At 38.5% G+C, this 19,403-nt stretch overlaps 1 protein-coding gene across 1 annotated transcript in view; it reads right to left on the minus strand.

The window, feature by feature from the left end:
- LOC121961140 (voltage-dependent L-type calcium channel subunit alpha-1C-like) overlaps nucleotides 1-19,403 on the minus strand; it is a 185,241-nt gene that overhangs the window by 157,154 nt on the left and 8,684 nt on the right. The window contains 1 exon segment of the mRNA XM_042511013.1: nucleotides 15,952-16,057. Coding sequence (XP_042366947.1) covers nucleotides 15,952-16,057 — 106 coding nt within the window.

Consider the following 19,403-nt stretch of genomic DNA (forward strand, 5'->3'; position numbering starts at 1 on the left):
TTAATTCAACAGAATTTGCTCCATTTAGAAATGAGAACATAGTCACTTTCTCATTTAGATATCGTTAAAATGGTCCATCCACTAAAAGTCCTGACATGTTTATTTTTCAGCTGTAAATTATCATGCTCAGTACTGTACATAACTTGGTTCCATGAAATTTTATCATTACCTCCTTAATGTGATGTATTTCCCAAAGGAAATGGATGGTGGGGCAAGACATTAAAAAGGGAGGAATCCATCTTGAAGTAAACAAATGAGCAAGTAGTTCTGGATAAAGAGACATTTTAATTTAATAGGACAGGAAGACAAAAGGTTAAAAGAGAAATTTAGATTATGTGATTGTTTGGACAATTTCCACTAAAAAGTGTAACATAAGGTTACTATTAAAGATAAACTGTTTTCCAGGAAGTGACAGTTCCACTTAGTTGAAGGCCCAATTTAACCCTTTGAAACCTGAGCATTTTGCCTTGAAACATAGAAGGCAATGAGAAACTTAACAAGAAATTACCCAAAAAATAGTGCGAAAATACCAAAAAAATTACCTGAAAATGAAAAAAAAAAAAAAGTTTAGTTAAGGAACAAAACCACATGATGAAAATTAAAAAATATATTTAAAAAATATATAAATTTATACACACACACACACGCACATATATATATATATATATATATATATATATATATATATATAATACACACACACACACACACGTTTTTACTTAGTTATTTGATATTGTTCGATTCTATTTATTCTCTCTCTTTTTTAAGCTAACTGTTGAAAGGAATCAAACCAATTTGGTCATGTTTCAAAGATTTAAACCATGGAATCAAACATATATGAAAGGTTCAATTAAAATATGTACAAAAATCAAATCAATGGTACTGAACTGAATGATCCAACTCTGTCCATCTCTATCCCTCCATTTCTGATTCTTTCTCTTGCTTCCTCCTCCCCTTCTATCCATCTCTCCCTTCAGTACACTTTTCTTCTTTCTTTTTCCACTCGTATTATCCTCTCACTTTCCCAATTTTGTAACTCTTTACTGTCTTCATTCCCCTTCCTCTAATATTTGGATCTTTTCTTTCTTTTATTGTTAACTCTCTGCTCCCCCACTCCCTCTCCACTCATCCTTCCCTCTCTCACATCCCCTATGTCTAATACTCTGTCACTCTCTCTATCCATTATTCATGGCGCAGTCACAGTCGGCATTAAAGGACCTCGCAATATCGCTACGGCAACAACGCAGCAGAAGCAGCCGCATTGGATCATGGGAAACTGGGTCACCTCCCAGGAGCGGGAGGGTGCGGGGGGTGCAGCGGAGGGAGGTCGCTGTCTCACACACACACACACACACACACACACACACACACACACACCTGACAATTGTCCTACAGAGCAGGACAGGAAAGAGGGAGGTGATGAGAGAGAAAGACAGAGCAGAGAGGGAATAGTTGGGAATGAGAGATTATTGGTCTGGTCACTGATCCAGATACTGGCTGAAAAACCACAGAGAGTACACACTGCTTTGTACATCTAGCACCATGTTTGTCATGCATTGTTAATGCAATGCTAAATGTGCAGCTGTACAATGTTAAACATGAGTAGACTAGATAATGGAAACCTTTCCTAATGCTATAAAAGCTGTTTTTTCATCACTTATGCACCTTTTACACAGTTATATTTTAGTTATGTATTAAACATGTTCTAGGGCACACTCTCTGCTTAGATAAGTTCATTCTGACTATAATTCAAACTCAGTACGATGCTGCATGATGTCCTGACAAGTGGCAAAGACTAGAGGAAATCCATTTGATATTGTAAAGCAAATGCTTATTTTTCTCCTTTCCTATCCTGGTCATTGTCTCACAAATCCTCAGACTTATTTTTTTGAAAATGAATGGCAACCATTTTCCATGCACTAAAAGACCAAATGATACTAATCTTTTTAAGATGCCCATGTACTTTTCCAGTTTAATGTGATTTGTCCATAGAAAATAGTTCATGAGTGCAGTGCATTTTGGCACAATTCCCCCACAATTTCTTCATATTCTTTTGTTATACTTGTGAAAGGCTTCTGAAAGCAGCACAAAAAGGTGACGTCACTCCCGGTTTCAAGGGTTAAATCTCTCTTGTAACTGTACACGAATCTATATAAACCCACAATCTGGAAACTGGTTTACAATCTTGTAAGTACATTTGAATTGTAATTAAAGGAATAACATGCTAAAGTACCACTATGTTCCCAATAATATGTCTCTGCAGCCTCTCACAAAATAACACATTCATTTCCGCGCCTATTGATTCCATGATAAACAGATTTCAGTGAATAGAAATGAGTGGAAACAGCACTTAACAGTATGAGCAAGGCCACTCTATTGATCATGACCAATCTGCCTCCCACAAGCCTCTCAACAATAAACGATAAAGACCCAGAACCAAATGCTAACTGATATTCATCTTTTGATGTGAATTCACTGTTACACTGTAGATGACTCATTGTAAGAATAAAACAAACACTGGCGCCGCTGCTGACTGGACGTCAGGTGGGCCTGAATGATGAATGTACAAAATATAAGGAATTTCTTTACGACAATAAGCCGCAGCCGCTTTTGCACAATCCGCATCTTAATCATCTCAAAGCTACAAATCCTTCACGTGCCTCCGCATCTCCTTTGTAGTTGGTATAAATTTACAGATGGAGATCAATAAGGGATAAGACTATTACCCAGATTCACCTCATTAATGTGTTTAATTAAAAAGCATGTGTCCCTTTATTATATTTTCAGGGTATATCACACACACATACACACACACACACACACACACACACACACACACACACACACACACACGCACACACAGAAACAGTCTGTCACACATTGCCACCAAGGAAGAAAACGGAAACATCTGTTTCTATGGGAACCTAGCCCTTTGATGATGCAGGCAAAACACACAAACCACAGTTGCAAGTATCCCGGTACACACTCACACACTATAGCGTTCTGCATCATAGTGACACGCCTTATCGTCAGCCAGAGATCAATGGAGGATGTGTAGGTCTACGTGAATCATCACCTTGTGTGTATGTGTGTGTGTATATAAGAGTGCAAAAGAGAGAGTGAGTATGTGTGGCTGCCAGATCCCAGACCAGATGGCTAAATGTCAGTGAATACCACACCAACATGACAGCTAGTTCTTCCTAACAGAACCAGTACACACTGCAACACAGCATCACCCATTAATTCAGTGAGAAAGTGAGCTGCTGCTTCTGGGCTGGATTTTTGCTTTCTGTTTTTGATCTCGGGGCATTCAGAGGGCATCCACAAACATGTGCGTGACTGCAGGACCATTACTTCAAACATCACAGCGACGACAATTTAATACTGCGAATCACTGGAAGTTAAAAAACAATAATGCTTTAAGTTTATAATCGACAAGTCTGCTTCTTCCTGTTGCTTCCAAATGCCAATTTCTGCACCTGAGTAGTTTTTAGTTTGCAGTGCTAAAGAAATCGACCGACAGGCTCTGCGTTAAGCTCAGTGGGGATTGATGGGGGGCCTTTTAGTTGAAAGTATCTGGTGTGCAATTTGCTTCACTCCTCTGGTGATGTCACACCAGGCTTTAATGGCTGGTCAAATATTAGTCTGGAATGATGAAGACACATACACACACATGCACACACAAAGTACACATTATACCTGTTTGCCACCCTAATTTGCCCAGAGATCTACTGTGCGCTCCCATTACCTTTGTTGCCATGGTGCTGATGTTTGCTGTATAGGCAATTTGTTGTGCGTGTGTGTTGAATACTGGGAGGCCAGTGAGGGGATGATCATGCACATAAAAAAGATTTTCCAGTAAAATGTTACCAGGCTGAGTACTCGGCTTAGGCAGTATCACAGTGTTATGGTATACCAGGGTTTTTAGAATTAGGTTTTTAAACACCGTCTAAAATACAGACCCTCATCTTTCAATTAACCTCATACTGGAGAGGCTGTATTGAGGATGTTTTGCATGCAGTACGCATATCGTGCCCTGGAGGTGATGCCCTGGCCAGCCACACTGCATGCGTAAGCAGTGTGTGCTCCCATTAGCAGTGTTTGTTGCTGCGGTGCTGCTACAGAGCCGTCTACTGTTATAACTACTGTATTTCAACAGATAAAATCACATAGTCCACTCATTCATAAAGTGCTGCAAGCTACTGCATTGACAACAACATGATCCTACAAATGTCTGACAGTAAAATGCCTTGTGTCAACACCTGAGGGGATTCTAGTGATGAACATGTCAGAGGGCTTTTATTTTGAAACAGAATCTGGAAAGGTTGAGTAAAAAAGATATATAATTGTATTTCCTCATGTTTGTGACAGATTAAGATATTAAAACTGTTGTAAAAGGTGGTATAGAGCCAATATAATTATCATAAGACCATTTTCACTGAAAACTGCACACATGATATGGAAATATCAGTGAGCTTCATTTTCTCTAGATGTGCCACAGCTGAGCAGCGCTGCTCACTCCGTCAGTGTGACTGCTCTAACCTGGCAACATGGGCACCGTAAAAATAAATAAATAAATGGATAAATAAAAAACAGGTTCCGTGATGCAGAAGTCTTAGTTTGAAAAAAGAGAAAAATATGAATTCAGAAAGTGTAAGTTTGTTTAATAAGGAAAATGGGTGTAAAAATATTACCTTTTGTTGACATCTCGTGACAAAGTGGTGAACTGGCTGGTTGGGAGTGCCTGCATATACCGGCTATACTGCCATTTACCATATACATCCGTGAAATTACAGGAAGGTATTAAGGTATAAAAATATAGATACCACTCAAACCTGCTGAGCACTCATAACCAAGAGAGGAAGAGAGAAGCTTTTTAGTATTAGTGGTATGAGTACTATACTGTATATGTATACAGTGCCTTTTATGAAAACATAACATCTCAGTAACTGGCCACATGTGCACATACAATGATGTTGTACACATTCTAGAAATTATATCCATATGCAAATGTTTGACATATGAAAAAGTAAAAGAAGAAGACAGAAGAGATTTAAATGCATATAAAAAAAAACTGTATCTGAGCAAACCAGGGTAAAATATGCATCATATCTCATCATGAAAGATGAAACATGTGTAACCACTTAAAGCAGAGAACACAGCATACTTAACTATAATACAGTACCATAGGGAGGAAAAGGGATGATTTGCCAGCTATCTTTTCAGACATCAGACTAAAGAATTTTGTGTAATAGATCATATTAAAATGTTTGCTTTCAATTCACTCAACAAAACTTTAGTCTATGCTCGAGGTCGTTTTTATATTCCAACAATCCAGCAGATCTTAACTTTAGTGTGAAATAAAGAGCTCAGCCATGCTTGCAGAGGCTGCCAGTCCTTTCGATGATGGCCCTCTCATTGTCCTTGACCAAGGGGAGCGCTGTGGCTTCCCACTGCTCCTAAATAGTTGAGATGGGTCAAATGCAAATTTACCCATGGGGGTTTATTGAATTAAAACTGAAACTTTAAACTTGACACTAACCTGCACAGCTATCTGAAAATACACCAGACATTACACTGGTATTTCTATGATGTCATCTGTCTGCTACTATATGCACAATTAATACTAAACAAATGTTAAACTGGGGTTTGTTAACTGTATTCTGTACTGTGCTGTATCAAGGTTTTGATTTTTTAAGGCTTGCCCAGTATGAAATGTCTTTCTGTTTGAGTAGGAAACTGGCCACTAAGCCTAAAAGGTAAAAAAAGGGTTGAAATGAAAACACTTTTCCAGAGAGGGTTTTCTGACAGAATGAACCAGCTTAAATAACAATTATTAATTACAATTATTTATATGTAGTTTTTATCTTTTATGGATAAAATCAAAAGAATGAGGTGGTAGCTTCTTCTGTAAAAGATTGTGTTAAATGCACTTATAATATTGCATCATGAATTGAATCCAATCAAAACTGCATTGTGGTAGACTTCGCGATCAGCAAATATCGTATCACTGTCAAAAGAATCGCTATAATATTGTATCGCGATAAAACCAGTGATTTAGACCCTTAGCAGGCACTACCTGCACGGCTCTAAAAGTTGGAGAACTCGGCTGTCTCGGTTAATAAAGCACGCACTAACGGCTTCATTGCTTCAATTCACTACATTTACCATCAGCACTAAATGGAAATCCACATAAAAGGTGACAAAATTTCCCTTTAAGTTAACTGTATTTGCCAGAATAGCAAACTATGACAAGAATGTTTCTCACTTAAATGGGGACATTAAGACTGACATCGCTCCCTGTGGTAAGGTTTCACTGAGAACTTTGAGTTTCGTGATGGACAGAGACATTACTCTCTCTTTCTTTCTGTGTGCTCTGTGGGAGCTGTAATGTGGGTCGATGTGAGGCAGAGGACACTTTTAGCTCAGTAAAAATATCCTGCTCTATCTTTTTCTTCTTTCTCTCCCTCACTGCCTCTGTCTCACTCGCCATTACCACTGGCACATCTGGAGCTTCATACAAATTATAAAAAATTCACCTCAGCATTACTACCCTTTTTCAGACGGTTATGTAATGTTAATAATTCTTCCCTCGGCATCCGCGATATGGAAACTTTATTTTTGTTTCATAAGGCTCATTTGACCTGATTTAACATGCCTTGTTTGTTAAATTACTGCGGTGCTGCTTGCCAACTCGGCATCACACAAACGCACATTCATATCCACAGATCCTATGTACAGTATGTCCTCCCAAACACAAACATATACAAACATAGCCTCAAAATCACACGGGTCTGGTATGCAGGTTTGATATAAACACTGTGTAAGATGGGACAACTTCCAGGGATCTGCTGAGGAATTATGAGATTCATGCCTGGGACAGTTTTAACCTAAAAAAACTGATTTTTAGTTTGGACTAGCATATACAGAGACAGGCTAAGGCAGCCACAAAAAATGTATCTTTTGTCTCTTTAACCCTTTGAAATCTGGAACGACATCAGTTTTCTTGTGCTGTGCTCAGACGCCTTTCACATACATTTGACCTCTGAGACATGAGCCAATTGTTTTAACTTCTTTTCAAAAGCAATGATGGCAAGAGATGACCCACAAAATGCAAGACATTAAGAAAAGGCAATAAAAAGATTTTATAATAAAAAATAGGGATAAATGTCCATATTATTATTATTATTATTATTATTATTATTATTATTATTATTATTATTATGTATTTTATCTATATATTTATATTTTTCCTTTTTTTTTGCTAAATTCCAGGTCATTTGCTTGTAAGTTTCAAAGGGTAGAGAGAGAGAGAGAGAGATGTACATGAAGAAAGAAAAAGAGAAGAAAGAGAGAGAAAGGTCGTGAGGTTTGTGTGGAAATCTCCCTATCTTTATCACCAAAATGGGACCATTAAAAAGTAAGGGGGAGGAGGAGAGAGGGAAGAGGAAATGGCGTTGTAATGAATGTGGTGCCACAGCTGCCATCATTTAGAGTCTTTATCTTTCACTTTTATTAGAGGTGGAGAAGAGCGAGGAAGAGAAAGGCTCAGAGAAACAGGAAGGGAGGGACTGACTGAGACAACAAGGACAAACACAGTTCTTTGCTTATTATGTGTTTTCAATTCAAAACGATTATACACTGATTACACTAAAGCAGTTTACAGAACGTTGCGCTTTGGCCATATTGTTTTTGTTTGACAGCCATGCCAAAGAGCAGACAGAAAAATAAAGTGAGTGACAAAAACAGCAGTTTCTCTCCAAGTATTTTTTATGCTTATTGAGTTTAAACAAGCAAATAAAAACTGCAAAAGTACAACAATACAAGTTCACATAATTACCTCAATAAGTAGTTCAACTTTGTTGTACAAATGCAACAGTGGCTTCATGTTTCCTGCAACATACTAACCACAATCCATTTTCTCTTCCATGTGGCTTTAGCCTGGCTTTGGCGTCTCTAAGCTCATATTCCAACCGCTTTTCTCCGGTAGATAATTACAGAAATATGGCAAACACAAAAGAACAATAACAACCTGCCCAATACTAATCAATTCAAGGCTTATCTATTCAATTAAACCCTGCTGATGGAGGCACTCCTGATTCGCATTTTATATTTGTGACATTTCAAGCTTTCAAACTGCATAAAAATCGGAAATTAAAACAGAGAGAAAATAGCAAGATATTCTGGTAAACCAGAGAAACCTCGGCTAAAAACACAACATTCAATGCAGTGTACTCCTTTTCCTCGCCATGCTTAAGGTTCATTTTTTCAGTAACACTGGAACCCTGCAGCAGTAAGGAATTAGTACAAAATGGCTCCAAAATATGGAACCAATGGAGGCAAAACCAAACAGCACTCTGAAGCAGTAACTTTGGAGTTGGAAAGCACCCATGTCGCCAGCAGAGACGGTAACTGGGGTATTCCTTGTTTCCTCTGGGAGCTGAAAAGGGGAGCAGCATTTAGAATTTCCAAATAATGACTCCCCAGGCTCCAGCATGGTTGGAACTTGTTGTACTGCAGAAAACTTGCAAGGGGATTTTAAGTTTCCCATCTGTGTAGGGGGGGTTGCTAATGTGTGTAACACCAGATAAGATACAGTAGTGAATCATATTAATCTCTGTCTGTTTATATAAACAAAACACACACACTGTCACACTCACACATCCTATTGGTAAATGTAGTAATAGATGCATCAAATTCCACTGTAGCTATTCACACACCCACATACACCACAAATAAACACACACATCTACATCCTTATCTGGATGCAACGTGAGTGGTTGCATTCCACTGTGTCTTTTTCAGAGGTGTGCACACACACACACACACACACACACACACACACACACACACACACACACACACACACACACACACACACACACACACACCACCATCACCACAAGAAAACACAGACCAACATTGTTTAGATAAGTGAACGTACAGATAGATGCTGATCGTTCCTCTCCATCTATAAATAGACACTCCTAGCAACCGGCTGAGTTGCACCCAAAGGAACAGCATGTTAACTTGATCCTCTACAGCAGAAATGATGGGGAGAGGCACGAGGACATGTGGAGACCCAACAACAAACACCAGACAATATTTGGAGCAATACATGGATAATGGAATCTTTATAAAGCAGTAAACTGTGGATATTTAATCAGTTTAATGAAATTCAACATACTGGTTCCAAAGGCAAAGACAAAGGCCAGTTCTGAGGTGAAATGTGAGCAAATAAAAGAATTTCAGAAATTAAGGTAACAAACAAGTTGGTCTTGGAGTGATTATCTTAATCCGCCTAACAAACAAAATACAGTGTCCATAAAATGTCATTTGTATACAAAATTAACTCAGAGTAGACTTAATGTTGTTTTTAGACAATCTCAATGTAAAAATCAAATCTCTAGACATTGATCTAAATAAAATGCAAATTTAAATACATGTTTGAAAAGGTTTTCACCACCTTCAAATGGTGCAAATATATAGGGGGGTGTAAATCGCTGTCAAAATAAGGGCACGCCTGAAAGAGGATGATAGGGATTGATGTTTGTCACTTTGCATCGATTTTACGTGATCGTTGCTCATTTAATCGATATATCGATACAGATCGATGGATCGTTACACCCCTAATCACTGGTACAGACAACTGATTCTCAAAGTAACATAATTTAGTTAAATGGGCATCATCTGTGTGTAGTCGGTGGGGTTTCAACCAACTGAAGTATAACTACACTTGTAAAAGGGGGAAGCTTTTCATGAATCAGAATCAGCAAAATCTACTCAAAAGTTCATTGAAAAGCACAAACCAGGAGATGTACATAAGAACATTTCCCACAGTACAACAGTACAAAACAGTACAATCAATTATTAAGGGAACTTTATACTTCTGGCATCAGCTGTAAATCTGTCTAGTTAAGTTTCAGCAACTAAAAGTGCTTGGTTATGGGGAGGAAACATTGTCTTCATAGTTAAAAGAAAGAAATGTGGACTGTTTGTGACAGACAGGATGCAAAATACATCGGCCTACGTTGAAATTATGTGCTGTGTACCTCAAACAAATCACTCTGAGCTCCTCTTTGTTGTGGGGTAAAAATTAGAGATGCACCAATCTGATAATATTGCATATCAGGCCGATACTGACTCAAATAGCTGGATGATTGTTCAGTCATTTGAATAAATGACTAATTGTATTGTTTATCTATAACGAAGACATGAAGAAAAGACACTGAGAGAGAGGAGGAGGTATCTGTGTTGTGTTGTGTTGTGTTGTGTTGTGTTGTGTTGTGTTGTGTTGTGTTGTGTTGTGTGTTGTGTTGTGTTGTGTTGTGTTGTGTTGTGTTTGTGTTGTGTTGTGTTGTGTTGTGTTGTGTTGTGTTGTGTTGTGTTGTGTTGTGTTGGGGTCCATTACCCTCCAAAAGGTGATTCATTGACTTAAAGGTGCTTGTTTCACATGCCGACTGCAGAGCCAGAAGCTAATTTATCTACCACTAAACACCCTGTCACCTTCTGCTGATACACACACACACACCTCATCACCCACAAAATATCAACCACAAACAACCATAAACTCAGGTATAAACACACACTTATGACTGACACAGAAACATGGAAGACGATATACAAATGCATGCGGACAGAAATCAAATAAACCTGCTGAACCTGAACGTGCACACGTGCAGTATCATACCAACATCTTACACCTCAATCACTGTGAATCCTATTAGGCCTCATTAGTGTCTTAAGGGATTTAGTGTCAAAAGTGTGTGTTTTCATGTGTGTGTGAGTGTTCTTGCCTCTCCATCAATCAGTGTCTAATCAGGTGCATTGATTAGCTAATTGCTTGGTTATGACAACATTATTCTGTCAATCTGAAAGTATCCATATTGATCTGATTAGATGGAGGAACAAAAGGGAGAGCAGGAGGGAGAAAGTGACTAAGAAGGGGAAAGAAGGAGAGGGGAGACAGAGAAACAGATTGAGTGTAGAAGAGAAATTTCACTCCAGCTTCAGATTCACGTTGGAGAAAATTCATCTTGTTTTACCGTTTTTTACTGAAAAGATATCTTTCCTGAACTTGAAAGTGCAGCACATATTTCCTCCCTGAGAGAAAAGACTTTCTCACACTTTAGTTCCTACCCTTCTTTCCTCTGTAACCAAGGACAGATGAGGAGCATCACTACGGTTACCATATCCATGACAACCTCTCCCGCTGCTATTATTGGGCATGTCGTCAAGGAGACAGAGCGGCTCATTATGGGATGCAGACAGAAATAGAAATCATGTACTGGAAGCAATACAACAGATCTCTATTATTACATAAGAGAGACCTGTGAAAATCCAGCGAGGGGGTGCTGTATTGATCCTTAAACTCAATCACACTTAGGGTCAGGGGTAAATATAAAGAGCATCAACAGGAGCCACAGTCATGATACAGCTGTTTAGCTGAGAAAGATCCAACTTTGCATAAGCTTGGAGTTTAATTGAAAATGATAAAAACTGGCAAAACTGGGAGGAAATAAAAACCGCTTGGTTGAGCAAACAAAACCACAAGGGGCTAAGCACAATGTCTCACCCCAAATGACAAACAGAAACAAATGACAACAATGCTCAACAAGGGGGGAAGGATGACACAAAAATGTGACATAACACAAGGGGTTCATGGCGAGCTGAATTACAAGAGCTTTGATGCAGGGAATATTTAAAAGCCTCCCGTGGCTCAGAGCCGCATTACATTTAATGAGAGGGTTACCTCACAGTTTGCAGCAGTGGAGTGCACAGGCAACAATGTAGGAAACAACTTATCACAGCGTAAGGACGTCGCTCAAACAACTGGTGAGGATTCCTATTTAACAATAAGGTAACAGGATTATTTCTCTCTCTTTTCTCTATGTGCATGATGGGTCAGTTGGTCTGTTAAAGTGTGTTTAAGCAAAACGGTAAACAGCGCCGATAAACCCATCATCAAAATGACTAAGATGCCAATATGAAAATCACAAAAGACAGTCTGGCGAATCAACCAGTGGGAGGTACGGTAGATTTTGGCAGTTTGGGGTTTTAATCACTGTCTTATAAACACAATAAAAGAACCGAACAAGGTTAATTATCATAGTTAATATGATGAAATCACAAAGTAAACATATTCATATTGCCTTTCTGGCAATGTCAGAGGAAAGGTTTTAATTTCAAACGGTTTCATTCTGACTCATGATTGGTACATAATGACACTTTATGGCATAAGAATTTTGTTTTACAAATATGTGTTACAGCTGGTCAATATGGCCTATTCATATCAAATTTTTTGATATATTTGGTTTTGTGATATATATCTCGCTATTTTAAAATCTCCTCTAAACTACTGTAGACAGCTAAAATAATAAAAGCAGTTACTGTTATGATGAAGTTAAAAAAGAAAGTCTTGTTATGAAATCAATAAAAGAAGAATCACTGGTGCTTTTATTTTGAAGCATCTGGCTCATCTCGGACTGGAAGCGTTAATGTTTTCGCTGTGGACTTGAGTCTTCCTGTTGCAGGAAACTACACCGCTAACATGGTGCCGTTAAATGTGGAAATTTATTCACTGTGAGCTGGAAACAAACTAACAGCTCTCCATTTGATATCTTAATAATATTTGCAAGTCGCACTGGCTGTCCATGGTTGCAAAATGTGACATAATGGTTGCAATTTGGAGCCCTGCAGATATGAAAACACACAGCTCACCTGCTCACACTATTGCCCAGTAATGAGTGATCTGAATGGTCAGGGGAGTGTGTGTTACGCATTATGTTTGTGAGTGTTTTTGTTAGAGGGAGCCACAGGGGAGAGCAAGAGAACTGAAATGCCGATGTGAGTCTCATGCCGGTGGCTTAAAAAAACAACAACATGACAATTTATTCTCAGTTTTTGGAATATAGTTATTTTATACATCCGACGTGGAACAACCGCAATACATCGAGTATATCTGATACAATACCCACCCCTTATACATGGATATAAATTAAAAGATTTAAGTAGTTACAATGATAGATCCATTTTGGGGTCCCAAAAGTATTTCAAGTCAAAACTGAATGTAGGAATAGGACACAATCTAGTTCTATTACTTTCTGATTCCTTTTCCCCAAAAGACTATTTGTTTTAACTTGTATACTTGTTGATACCACACATAAATACAACACATACACACACACACACACACACGCAGATACATGGTTCAACCGTATAGTTAAGCCTCTGGTCCATCTGCACACAGCTTCCTGTCTGTCAGAGTGGTATAAAACTAATTGACCACAGCTGTTGTGGTGGTGAGTAGTTGTGTGTGTGTATGTCTGTGTGAAGGTTGTATCTTTTCATTAACTAAGGGGAGGGGGTCACCATTAGGATCCTAAATAGCCCTGCAAGAATAGAGGACCTGAAATACAGGAGGCCAAACTTTACAAGCAAGGGTATGCATGCATGTCTGAGAATGTTTGTGTGTGTGTGCGCACGCGCGCACGCGCTTCATGCTGTATAGTGTTTCTTAACTGCAAAAAGATTGGCATTAAAATTCTCCTCATGGTGTTGACAGACACTAGACTAACAGTTATCTAGTCAAGCCTGTCCAGTAAAAACATAAATTCAGTTACACACTAAACTTTACTTTTCTTAAATTGTTTACCCTACTTACATGCACATTAAAAAAATGAGAATTAACTGTGACAAATTGTTTAAACTTGCATTATTTTATGTCTTTGATTGTTTTTTTGTTTTGATTTTGAGTTTTTTTGTTTTTTTACTTGTCAAATTTCCGTGTTTTTCCTTTTTATATACATATTTAATAAGCGTTGTTGGAGGGAGCCTTAGATCCAAGATTTTCATTATGAACGACTGTTTTTCTGTCACTGTTGTATATCTGATGATATCAAACTTGATTTTTCCAGACATTACCGTGGAAACATAAAGAAATTGCAAACTAGGAATTTATCTTAAATGCAGGGCTTTATCTTAGTTAGATTACGTGACAAAAATCAGTATTCATACAAACAAATTACTATATTTATGTTACAACCTTCTGAATGTCCGAGTTGGATAGAAATTACATCGTGCTAGTTCATTCAGTCACCCGTGACCAGTTATTTCAATATTTTAGACAAAAATCAAAGGCTGGGTAATATAGGTGGTTTATTTTAAAAAATAAACTAATGAAGAGCTCTAAGAAGCTAGAGAATGCCTTAAATTGTTTAATTGTAATGCAGTCCCCGAGATTCAATTTGTAAAGCCTTACGGGGAAAGTAATGTAATTGCTGTATGTTTGCCTCCTACAGAATTCAGAGGGAGATAAAGAAAGGCAGAAGGAGTGGGTGAGGGACACAAATTAAAAAGATGAAAACAGCTGTCCTCCCTCAGTTCTATTTACTCTGCCACTGACTCATATACCTGCTCTGACACTATCATTAAAGGAGAAATCAGAGGGTAGATACACAGTAAATAAATAAAAACAACTCACACACCGTGCTGTTTTCATGCACTGTTCATAGGAATACCTATAAAAAGTAATGCACCAAAATTCATATCTAACCCATGTTATCATGAGTGCTGAGATCACGTGATCAATGAGTAAAGAAGGTGTAGAAGTATAAAGAGTAAGCAACCATTGCAAAGTACACACAACAGGCAATCTGAAAACCACAGTACAGTAAGAGTTATCCAAAATAAGTTAATGTGGTAAAATCATTCTTAGAAAGCAGGAAAGAAAGAATGACAGAAGGACAGATGTTGCGTGGCCTCAGAGGGATTAGTGTCCTCACACTAATACACTTGCATACATCTGCAAGCTGACACACACACAGACATAAAAACACAGACTTAAATATTATAGATATAAGTCATCAAATTGATTTATATCATGTGATTGACTGGTGGTCTGTCTAGAGTGGACTCTGCCTCTCACCCAAGTCAGCTGGGATTGGCTTATCCTTAAGAATAAGCTGGTATAACTAATGGAGGGATGGATATTGAATTATATGACCACAGAGCAACACACTGCTTAACACACACACACACACACGCACACACACACGCACTGGTGAGCGGCCAGGTTAAGATAATTAGATAAGAGGTTTGGCAAAAAGCAGTCAGAGAAATCAGAGTTTTTAAGCAACAGATGTCTTCGTTTTGTAAGATATTCATGCTTTACTTTGAAAAATTTCAGATTATTCTAGATTGAGTACATTAGACTAAATGGCATTTTGGCAACTGCAAAATCATTCCACAATCAAAACAACTATTCTCTCCTTAGCCAAAAAATGCTGTTGCCCACAAGAAAATGATGCCTTGCCTTTGATCAAATCAACTCACATGGCTTTTTTTTATACAACTCAAGAGTCTTCAGTCCAAATAACTGAAACCCTCCATTTTCCTCTGGCTTCAAAGTGGAACATCATAATCAACAGCTCTGTTGTATCCAAACAATCAATGATAAGAGCAAATCATGCTCAAAGAAGATGTTATTCTGAGAAAGAAATTCTCTCTTACTCCCCACTTTTTCTCTTTATTTGTTCTAGTTCTACTCTCATCTATATCTCATCTACTCTTTGCCTTTCACTCTTTTCACCACACACTTCTTGGCTTTCACATCCATGAACCAGCCACAGTGTAATACAGCACCTCCACTCATGTCAGAAAATTACACGCCAAATGGAATAGATATGTTTCATATGTGCAAATGACATTACTGCTAATAAACAGAAAAATATCACTGTTAAATGTTTCATAAACCTGATAAAATGTGAGTCAAGATCATACATCCACAGGCATCAGACCACAAGAACAAAACAAAACAAGACAGCATGCCTTCCAGGATTGGGAAAAAATAGCCAACAGGCCAAGCAGTCTCTTAAAACCAGCAGCGAGTGGATTTATCAGCATGTGAGCATATTAAACTGTAAGGCACATTAAATATTGTGGATTACTCACCAGGTTGGAGTTGGTGGCGTTTGAGTCATCCTCAGGGAAGGGGATGTAGACGGCTAAGGCCACACAGTTGGCGAAAATGGTCATCAGGATGATGATCTCAAATGGTCTGGCAGGAGGGTTAAGGAATATACACACAGGAACAGAGTACACAAAATACAAGTGCAGACATTTTACACAGCAGTGGTTATTCTTAACTGAAATACTGTATATGCAATCTAAGAGTGTCCCAATGTACTGCTGCTACTATACGGCTACTAAACCCAGAAATGTTGTTTCCAGGGATCTTTTTTATGATTAACTGGCATCTATAGGCCTAGTGGATATAAATAAATTTGGTTGCTGAAAGTTGCATGTTGGGCAATTAGCATAATTAGCATAATATGCTAATGATTTGGCATAAAACAGAACTAGCTATAATTTTGCTTGTGATCAACTTAGAAAGTTGATCTAAGTTTGTGGCACAGTCATTCAACCTTTCCTTATGAGCAAAATTTGCATAGATTATTTGAAAAAATACATTAAAAACAGGAATAGCTTTAATTTCACTTTTAAACAACTTCAAAAGGTGATCTTAGAGTTTAAATTCATGTTTTCATGTCCAGAAATCCTTTTTTTTTGCCATAACTAAATCATTGTGTAATACACAAGTACACAAAGACACTCAGATGAAAGACAGAACAGTGACACAAGACTGGCTATTTGTTTTAAAGGTTTTTGATCTCAGCCTCAGAATTGATACATAATATAAAATAATTAGGTTGTAAACGTACAACAGTTTTTTGCTGACAGTAGATATCAAACAAAAGCGAAAGACGGTATCGATTAATTGCAGTGAACTTTAAATTCGCCATCACTAAGAAGGTCTCTCCTCTCTCTTCCTCTGTGCTGCTGTCCGTACGACTGCAGCTCCACGTTACCAAAGAGTAGCATAACAGTTAAGAGCGCTCACTCCGCAGCAAAATCTGGCAACCAAAACATACCCAAAATAACACTGCACAAAAAAAAAAAACAACTGCTCCACTGGAAGCATTCTCAGTTGACTGACTGGTCTCCAACTGATGATTTGAATCGCTGACTTTCAATGGGCAGCCCTACCAAAAACACCTACTTTCTCTTATACCTGAGTGGATCTACCTGGACTTAAAGTCCTGATCACGGGGCACATTTTGTGAACTGCGACTGTTCGGCCATGGCTGTTTGTTAATTGGTGTTCTCATCCTGTGTGGGTCTGTCATGGCAAACCATGTTGTTGTTTTAAGTCAAGTCTAATTACCCTTTAGGTCTATTTTGGACCGGGTCCACCTGTCCTCAAGTCCTTTTTTAATTGGATCTCTTTTTAGAAATATTAATCCTTACACACACAGAGTTCAGATTCAATGATCCATGAAAAGTCCGTAAACACAGTACAAAATAATAGACTCTGACTTCTGACCTTCCTGAATATAAAAAGTGTTCATATCAGGCGTGTTATTTTAACAGAGGTATTTTTAAACAAGCTAATACATCCTTACATAAGCAGAGGTATATATACACACGTAGCAGAGTGCACAACCAGTGTACACAATGAGAGATCAAAGCTGTTGAGTTTGCCTTTGAGTTAACAATAAGACATATTGGGTCACTCAGGAACCTCTTTGTGTGTGCAAGGGGGGTTAGAGAGACAGTGCATGTCCTAATATGGGTGCGTTGAGGAGCAGGCCTGTCGCGTGGAAGACGGGATGTGGACAGAGAAAGAGTGAGTGCGGGATGGAATGAGAGAGAGAGGAGCGACACGGCCGGTTTTTATATGGAACGGTCCTTGAGAGGGGAGTGACCTCATTATTTTTGGACTCAGAGAGAGGGAGAGAGAGAATGTGAAGGAGAGATAAAGGAGGTCTGGTTTTCATCAACACAATTACTAACTGCCACTGCTGTCGCCTCCCTCTACCTCCTTTTGCTCTCCCTCTGCTCTCTCCTTCCCTTCTTTCCTTACTTCCTTTATTCCTTTCCTCTTGGCTGCATGTCAGATTAGTCTAGACTCCAGATCTTGTCGTTAAACAGCAATGTACTGATTGAGATGAGCTGTCAGAACCTCAAATCCGCAAGACAAACCATATGTAACTAATGTGCACTTCCACGTTCAACACATTAGCTCACACCATGAATGCAGGCTTTTGCTGCACCAAATCTGACTTTGACTTCTAAAACAAGTGACGGTTTTTGCAGGTGGGGAGCCAATCGTGATCCTCGTTACTGAACTATAACAAATGGTAATAAATGGCTGAGGTACATGTGCAGAAGACTTTGGATCTGGACACACTGAAACTCGACAGTCTACATCAGGGGTGTCAAACATACAGCCTGCAGGCCAGAACCGGCCTACAGAAGAGTCCAATCTGGCCCACTAGATGACTTCATTTAATAAAACTGATGTACTTGTGAAGGCTAAGACATGCCGGGTTTCATGAGCAACCCTTAACCCTTTGACACCCAAACAAACTGGTTTGAATTCTTTCAAAAACATGGGCAAAAAGGCCATGAACAACTGGGCAAGAAATGCCTCACAAACTGCAAGAAATCAGTAAAAGGTCACAATAAAATTGCCTAAAAGCATTCAGCACTTTGCTAGGGAAAACTGCCTGCACCGAGCGTACATTGCCAGCATTAACAAAGTTAATTTTATTTGCAAAAAAATGCAAGAATGCCGTAACTTTAATGAATCTGATCCTCGTTAGTTATCTGCTTGAAATTCAGAAAGTTTTTTATGGAAGTCAAAATCAATATAAACTTCTCAGTGTCTTCAAATTTCCGTCTTTAGATGTTCATCATCATTGCATCCAGAAATAGATACAAACTGTTACATTTTCATTTTCAAACCCTACATCACCTCAACACCTTGAACACTTGAGTCAGGTTTCTAAAGCTGAGTGAATATGCCATCTTACAATCTCAACCTGAGAAAGTGTTATTGTTAACTGAAACCATGTCTAAAATTCATTTTTTAGTACTGATGGACACATTTTTTTTTTACTGGTGCCCATTAATATTTTTAAAAACTATCCAGTGCAGATTCTAATAGGTTTGAATGGCTGAGGAGTGATGGAACTATCTTAATAAATAAAAAACAAGATTCAGTTTTAATGTGAAGTAAACTTTACCTCCTATAATCACATCGGCTATCTTGCTGTGTGTGGCCCCTCAGAATCAGACCTGCTATCTCTTCTAGCTTTAACTACTCTTTCAGAAATAGCCCTGCAGACAGAGAAATAGCAAGCAGGACAAAAAAAAAATCAGCTTTTTATGCTTTAAGTAATACTTAGTTCATGTTTGGATTGAGGATTGACCCCTGAACATCATCGGCCACAAGATCATTCAGCCTGGGACCAAAATGCGTCAAAGCTAATCACTCATCCTTGTACTGGGGGCTCTTAAAACACTGCAGACATGCGGGGACCCACAGAAAAGCAGGCCTG

Source organism: Plectropomus leopardus, chromosome 22, assembly GCF_008729295.1.
Source record: "Plectropomus leopardus isolate mb chromosome 22, YSFRI_Pleo_2.0, whole genome shotgun sequence".
Lineage (NCBI taxonomy): Eukaryota > Metazoa > Chordata > Actinopteri > Perciformes > Serranidae > Plectropomus > Plectropomus leopardus.